Source organism: Cucumis sativus, chromosome 7 (genome assembly GCF_000004075.3).
Source record: "Cucumis sativus cultivar 9930 chromosome 7, Cucumber_9930_V3, whole genome shotgun sequence".
In the NCBI taxonomy this organism is placed as follows: domain Eukaryota; kingdom Viridiplantae; phylum Streptophyta; class Magnoliopsida; order Cucurbitales; family Cucurbitaceae; genus Cucumis; species Cucumis sativus.
This window is the reverse complement of record NC_026661.2, coordinates 13,342,096-13,350,596: the sequence shown is the minus strand read 5'-3', so window position 1 is coordinate 13,350,596 and position 8,501 is coordinate 13,342,096. Positions and strand designations below refer to the sequence as shown.

General features: G+C 33.5%; 1 protein-coding gene across 1 annotated transcript; it reads right to left on the bottom strand.

Moving 5' to 3' along the window:
- Nucleotides 1-4,435: 4,435 nt before the first annotated feature.
- On the bottom strand, nt 4,436-8,176 carry LOC101214957 (pentatricopeptide repeat-containing protein At5g15280, mitochondrial). The gene has a single exon (XM_004139709.3). It carries the CDS (start codon nt 8,174-8,176, stop codon nt 4,436-4,438), a length of 3,741 nt encoding a protein of 1,246 aa, XP_004139757.1.
- Nucleotides 8,177-8,501: the final 325 nt, after the last annotated feature.

Here is an 8,501-nt window from a genome sequence, read left to right as displayed (position 1 = left end):
AAATACCAAGTATTCAAGAACTTTATATATATATATATATAGAAAAGTTCATATCTAAATTGTCCAAAATCTTGAAAGCTCAAAATGATTATTCAGTAATGTGGCCTTGGAGTTGTTCATTATTGAGCTCCTTCGACATTACTTTTACAAATAAGCTCCATGAATTGATGTGTTTTTTGGGTTTTTTTCTAAAAAATAATTATTTACTCTAATCTTTATAAAGGGATAGCAAAATTAGAAACTTGGGATATATAGTTAGATGGGGAAAATGGTACAAGAAAGCTGATCGTCAGAGATCAACAAAAAAACAATTTCGATAAAAACTTTCTTCAAGAGTTAATCTATGATGGTTGTCAGAGGTGGACCGACAATGGTTGCTAAAATGCAATCAACGGTCGACAAAAAGTAATCGCTAGAAAACAGTTACCAAAAGTTAGCTACAAACAGTTAATGGTGGTTGATAGTTGTTCTGCAAAAGGTCGCCAGAAAATGGTCATTCAAAGTTTGGCTAGTTACAATTGTCAAAAAACATTTATCAAAGGTCGGCCAAAAAGTGGTTGTGGAGAAAATAATAAACGAAAATTGGTTGTCGATGATTGTGTAAAAAACAGTGTCTAGAGGTTCACAGACGACAGTTGTTGGAGACTATAGTCGCATGTGGCTGATGACAATTGGCGAAAATAGTTATCCGTGGTTGGTTGGTAAGGATAATAGCCAAAGGTATAGGTTACACATTAGGGAAATTAACCATTAAACACATAAAATTTGTTTTTTTTAAAAGTTGGTTTTAAGTGTTTATCTTAAAGGGCTCGTTGCACACGTAGCAGAATAAGGTTAAAATATTGAAAAAATAGCAAAACTCAAAACTAATTGCAATTATAACCAAATTTACCTTCAATCCACGTAAAATGTCCAAAATACCTATCAAAGAAACCAAAGTATGCTAGAGTCACAAAATTCACAACTTTTGAAGTTTATTAGTGATAGATTGTCATCATCGATCACACTTCACTCCTATTACTGATAGAAGGCAATCATTGATAGACTCCTTTTATAAAAGTCTATCATTGATACTTTTTTTTAAAAACTACCTGTAAATATAACAAAATTTGCCTCTAAAGCGTTTAGCTCTTAGAAAACTATAAAAAAAAAACTCTTCAAGGCTTGAGATTTTCATTTTTTAAAGTCTATCATCGATAAACCTAATAACGACCCATCATTGATATACTCCTTTTATAGAAATCTATCATTGATACTATATTATGATCATCAATATTTTTGTATCACATATAGGATTTTATCAAAGAAATATATAAGCTTATTAAGTGATAGCAAACTATTGTTGATATACCTCTATCACCAATATTTTTGTATCAAATATCTATTAGTGATAGCACACTATCAATGATATACTTTTATAAGTGATAAAATTCTATCAACCGAAGAAGCATATCATTGAAAATATATTATTGTGGTTCATGTTTTTTATTTTATTTTCTATAAACGATAAAAAAAAGGTTGATTAATAATGGTTCCAACCTAAGTGATACACTTTTATCATCGATAAACTTCTATTGACAATGAAACCACTCATATACTTGAAAACATATTACCATGATTCACAATTTTTGTTTAGTTTTGAATAAGGGGCATTTTTAAAAATAGTAAAATAAATTAAAATATTTACAAACTATAGCAAAATTTTGGATTCTATCAATGATAGTCACTAATAGACTTCTATAACTGTAGCATATCAGTGACTATCAATGATAGAATTTAAAAATTTTGCTATAGGTTGTAAATATTTTGCAAAATTTGCTATTTTTAAAAATTTTCCTTTGAATAATTCATAGAAATTGATCTTAATGCTTCTATAAATGATGAACTTTTATAATCGATAAACTTTCCTCAATAATAGAACCATGTCATAAAAAATATATTTAAAGTGATTGATTTTTTCTTTTTTGTTCAGAGTCTATCAATGATAGGTTTCTATCATTAACATATACTTAGAAGAAAATTGAACTTCTTATCAAAGTTTTTTTGCTTTTAAGATAATTTCATTGTCATTTATTTGGTATGGAGTAGAGTCTATCAACGTTAAGTTTTTAACACTAAACTATAGACTTAAAACAAAAGTTAAATTTATATTTTTCAAGAAAATGTATGGATTTCTATTGGTGGTGTTTTTGTTTTATTTTGTTTTCTCATAAAAACACTCTTATTACTAATGATGTTTCATGTAATTGATTGTAGAAATGTATATATGAACAAGCAATGAAATTTGGCGCCAATGAATTCATTCTAATAATAAACCAAAGCAAAGATAAAACGAAAATTTTGATGAAAATCAATGGGATTTCGCTTCACTTGGAATTCCACCTGTTAATTGATTATATGAAGTTTAAACTCATAAGATGATTAAGCCTCTTGATTGTTGTTGCTTTAATTAAAATTTTCATTAGCTCTAATAAACTTCTAATATTCTCTTGGATGGAACCTGAAAAATTCATTTGTCAAGAAAATCAAACTTTCAACTTGATTGTTTCTTACAAATTCTGGCATGAGTAAAGAGGAGAAAAACGTCGAAGAAGATGGATTGAGCACGTAAAGGATACAGCAATCTCAACAAATACGATGAGTGTTAAGTTAAGAGGATGACAAAGAAAACCAAACTATATTTTTTTTCATTTGAAATTAACTTACTTTTGGAATCAACCAAAAAATAATTCGAATATTAGAGAAAATTTGCTATATTTGTTATTTGGTATAAAGTTTCCTATATCATTAATTAATTCTTCTAAAAATGTTTCTCATACCCGTTACTTTTAAAACAAGGTTATTTTAGGAATATACAAAAAAAGCAATTTTTTTTGCTATATTTGCAAATTGTTTTAAAAGTTGCTACCATGATTATTAAAAAAATTGATAATCTGACCAACCCAAATTAAACTGTAATAGTTTAGTTATAGCCGAGTCGTACAGATAATGGGTCAGGTTGGCCTGGCCCAAACCGATATATATATATAAACCTAAAACTTATTTTGAATGGAATGGATATTGTATGACACACCCATATATATATATATATATATATATATATATATATATATATATATATATATATATATATATATATATATATATATTTCATTTTTTTTTTTTTTGCCAATCTGTATACTTCAGATTGGTCTACAATCTACTCTAACCCGACTTATATACTCCAACCCACTTATATAAACCCCGATTATCCATTATAAAAACTATATCCTAAGCTACATTATTTTATAAATTCATTTTTTCAAAATCTATTTTAAGTGTTCGTCAAACACAATTCTTTTTTTCAAACAACTTATTTTTTCATTTAATCACATGAAAATCCAATCCAATCCAAATCCTTAATCTGTTCAAAATGGCAACTTGTCACTTTTATAGCATTTCTAGATCATCTGTTTACAATACTTTTCAAATTTATTATCTTTTGAAATAATTTCCATTAATACGTACTAAATGTAAATAAGATAATGATTGACACGTTCTAAGTAATTTTATCTTTCAACAAAATGTGCTTGATATATAAAGCGTACTTATTGATGATGCAATTACAATAGAATTTTCTTCACAACTGCATATCAGAACCCATGATCATATCCGGGGAAGAAAACATCAAATAACCTTCTCTAATCTCTATCCCTTCTCAATTTATATGGAGAAAACATCAACCCACAAAGTTAAAGCAAAAGCTTCTATCTTTTGTGGCATGGACCACAAATCTTGATCCTGTTTCTTCCTCCGACTTTCAAACTGACAAGAGGAAGTTTAGGTGGTGCTGGATGTGTTTAGACCTACTAGCTTAATTTTATCCTTGAGTTCATTTAAGGGCTTCTATTATGATTGTTATACATCTTTAAAGCATGTCTAAAGCATGAAGGATATTGGAAGAAAAACAAAATGCCTTACAGGCTGCTTACATCGATACAAATTTTGCAGGATAACTTATGGCTCAATTAAGTTTTATGCTTTACTTATAAAGTAATACCTGTATCCAAATTTAGTTACTCTCATTTAAGTTATACTTGAAGACATAGTTCGTTCCTTGTCCCTTGCTTTCCATATCATTTCTAAATTCTATATGTTGATTTCATGTACAAGTACAAATACTTCTTGTATACAGTCTACCATACAATTTGTAAGTCAGTCTAAACGTTTTTTCCCATGTAAGTGTGGGGGTAACTTGTGTACAAGACAAACCATCCAACTCTACTACATCTGGTTTTCTGGTTTTTAGGTAACGTGTACGTGGGTGGGTCACATTGTTGATGTTGAAGGGTTAGTTTTATCATCCTGGACAATTTATTCTAGACAACAAATGAGAAAGCTATTGATGTCACAAAAAAGAATAACGATAACCTTTGCAATCTCCATCTTGGCTTTGCTAAGGAATCAACGCCCTGGAAAATCCACTCTTCGAAAGAAGTCCTGCGAGAAAGCCTTTGTTACTGTTACTGTTGTTACTATCCTTGAGATTGGTGTCGTTTAGTTTGCTTATGAGAGACCATTGTGTCTCAAAATCCAACTCATAACCACTTTCTTGCATTGCTTTCATTGTCTCTGAGGCCTTTTCAAGATTATTCTCATAGCGGTATCTGTCCAGCATGGAGCAATATGCATCCTTGCTTGGTTTTTCACCCATCGCTGTCATGCTCATCAAAACCCTTTCTGCTTCTTTTGTCTGCCCTTCTCTGCATAATAAATAAACAAGCTTATCCCATGTCCTGATGCTCGGCTTTAGGCGCCGGTCCAGCATCTCAGTATGAAAATCTACGGCTTCTTCCAACTTCTTGTAAGCACAACAACTTTGAATGACAAAATCATAACTTGTAGCATTTGGGATGTTTCCTTTCTTAAGCATTATGTTTATAAGATCGATTGCCTTCAACCATCTACCATTCTGACAAAATTTCCGGATTATGTTATTGTAATCTACATGTTCAGGTATGAGACTCATCTCAACCATTCTATTCAAAAAGCATTCTGCTTCTTGAAGCTTACCATTTGAAATGAGACACTCTGCTATTGCATCCTGTACAGCTGAACTATGAACCCATCCCTTAGATTCCATCTCCTGGCTCAGCTCCAACGCTTTTTCAAGCTGTCCAATATCACAAAGGTGGCTGATTACAGCATTCAAGCTCCGATTGCTGGGACGAAACCCCAGTTGGATCATGGTAAAGAGATATAATTTGGAACTGGAAAAATCTTTGCACTTAGAAAACCCATATACTAGAAAATCATAGGTTACACCATCAGGTATCAATTTCCTTCCATGCAATAGTTCATCCAAAATTTTTGGCACAAGTGAACCATTCCCGCTTCGGAGAATATAAAAGATAAGAATGTTATAGATAACACAGTCATGGGATTTGCTGTTTCTAAGCATGAGATCTTTTATATGCAATGCCTGAAGACTTCTTCCTTCCATACACATAAAACATACTAATTTCTTGTAACTCGGCATTGAAAGGCTGAAGTCCTTCCTTACAATAATGCCCAGGAGCTCTCGGACTTTATCAAAGTTTTTCACTTTGCAATGCCCTTGAACCAGATTATTATAAATCTCAGCATCTAGAGAAATACCTTTAGACAACATATCCTGGATTAGAGGCAAGGTTTCTCTAACCTTTCCCATCATAAAGAAACCTTTCATTAGTGCACCAAACACTCTATGTGAAGAAGACGACAGCTTGGAAGCTCCCATCTCTTTTAATGCAACTGCAGTTTCATATCTACCAACTTTGCATAATATAGGAATTAATCGAAGACAAACATCAATGGAAGGAACCATACTCCTACCCATTATATCATCCAATATACTAAATGCTATTGATATATTGTTCACTTTACATAATCCAATGATAAGAAGTTCGTATGCTTTTTGATCAACGGAAAATCCAAGAGACATAAGCTCCTCTGCCAATACTTGTCCAATTGTAGCAAACCCTACTTCCGAAAGCCTTTCAAGGAATATATTAAGTATATCCAACCTTGAGTGTGTATGAGACACCAGCATGGTTTCGAGGAGAGAGAAAACTTCTTTGAGTTTTCCTTTCTTGCAGAGACAACTGATGAGTGATTTACAGTCATGCAACTCCGGAACCCAACCATCTTTACGAGCTCTATCCCAACAGTGAAGAAGATCATTTAAGTTTCCTTTTTTGCATAAACTATTTATAAGAGCCTTGTACGTTTCATTCTTTATTTCAGTACGCATTTGGATCATTTCATTTAGTATTCCAATTCCACTAGAAGTTGACCTGCTTTTGCCATATGCTTGCACAAGCAAACTCAAAGTGTCTGCACCTAATTGAGCAATCATATATGGCCTTCTCTCCCAAACATCAATGATAGGCTTAATTTTGGAATTCAATTTACAATTTCTTTTCAATAAACTCATCAAGCCTACTGAAGTTAATTCTTGTCCCCATCGATCCATTTCAGCTACCAATCCTAATACAGCTTTACAGTCTCTGTTTTTACAATCCTCGATTATAAACAAATTAAAATCAGGTAATATCGACTCTTCAAGAACTTTGGTAAGCCTTTTCTCATATTCGTCTAGGTCGGTGTCCAAATAAAGCCCATTTCCAAGGGTATCGAAGAACTCTGTCTTAGAAACACCAGTATTGTTGTCTCTTTTCAACCTCACTGATGATTCACTAAACCCCAAGAAAGAGAATATTTTGCACAATTGATCATCTACAGAAGAAAGTTTAATAAAACCACATATTTCCATTTCAATAACTATCTTTTTTGCTTCTTCAAATTGTCTAGCTTTGCAATAGCCTGCTAAAAGAATTCTGAAGGTTGATAAATTAGGTTCAATCCCCTGATCTACCATTTCAGCAAGAATGCCTTGGGCATTCTCCCAGAGGCCCTTCTTGAACATCCCACTAATGAGAGCATTATATGAATGTAAATCTGGCTTTAGGCCACTGGACAATAACTCCGACATGTAAATAAAAGCTTGTCGAAGATTTCCCTCATGACAGCTCCAACAAATCAAAATCCCAAAGGTTATTTCATCAGGCTTGAAGCCCGTATGCTCAAGCTCTCGTAAAAACAAATATGCACTTTCAGAGCCAAAATCTTTACAAAGAGAATAAATGATTTTGTTGCCAGAAGAAACATTTGGGGGAGTTTTAATTTCAAAGAAGAAACTCAGCAAATCTTCAAAATCCTTCTTATCACAGTAACCCCTTGTAATTTGATAAAGAACCTCATCGCTAGGCCTAAAGTCCAAAGCCACAAACTTCTTCACAAGGTTCCTAGCTTCAAGAACATTTCCCTGCCAACAAAGTAGTCTAATGACATTGTCAAAAGAAGCCTTCTCTTCATCCCCCAAACCAAATCCCATCTCCACCATATCGGTACATACTGCAAGTGCTACTTGTGTTTTCTTCTTCTGAACCAAAGAATCGAGGAGAGCATGATAGCATGACAATGAGGGAGAATTACATCGCCGCCTCACTTTTTCGTATATCAAAACAGCCCTTTCTAGATTACCTTCACAAACTAAACCCTGAATTAAACAACTGAAAACTTCAGGATTATCCAGCAGAATTCCTTGACTCTCCATCTCAGAAAGAAAGTGCTCAACTTCCTTAAACTTCCCAACTCTGACGAGAAGAGAGGCCATGATCTCGCACGACCTTGGTAAATGCTTGAAGTTCCCACTACTCTCATTAGCAAATTTAAAAATTCTCCACAAACACTCAACTTTCTTAACTTGAATCCCATTCTTCCCAACCTCTGATTGAAACTCAATAAACAATTTAAGCACATCTTCAGGCTTTAATTCCGGAATTCGCCTAATTCTGCGTGCATACTCCGGTACAACATCAGAGATCTCCAATAAAAAGTCGATGAGAGAAGGATTAGGCAATGCTGAGCCATTCCCTTCATTCTCAAGAAAAAGTGAACACCTTGATATGACAGATTGTGCAAGGCCAGAGCAGTCAATGGAAGATAAATTTATGGTGGTACACTTATTTCGGCATCTCAAAACTCCAGGTGATTGAACAGATAAAAAGAACTTTCTGGGTATGAATAATGTGAGAGATGGTGAACAACGAAGCCGATGAATTTGAAGGAAGTAATTACACAAAATTCTGATCATTTAAGGATCCAAGAACAAAAAAGTAAACTACAAGACAGGGTAAGATCGAAAAATGAGGGGAAATTACCGAAAAACGAGGGTAAATTTAGGAGGGCTTGGTTTTCAAATTAAAGACTTTTGGGAGAAATGGACATGTGAAACGTCCAAATCCATTGAAACCATAAACCTATCCTTTCACAATTTGGAACGTCTTGCACGACTGGTGAAAATGTTGGTTCCACCGAACGGTGGCAACACCATGGGACGAGGAAGGCGAGTTGGAGAGCAGCGGAGTGTTGGAGGGATCTGCTACATGGAACTACCCTGCTACTTGAGAACCTCAGCG

Bases quoted from the DNA above. Each gene is read 5' to 3' on its own strand.
- LOC101214957 (XM_004139709.3), bottom strand. From the start codon at position 8,176: ATGATCAGAATTTTGTGTAATTACTTCCTTCAAATTCATCGGCTTCGT.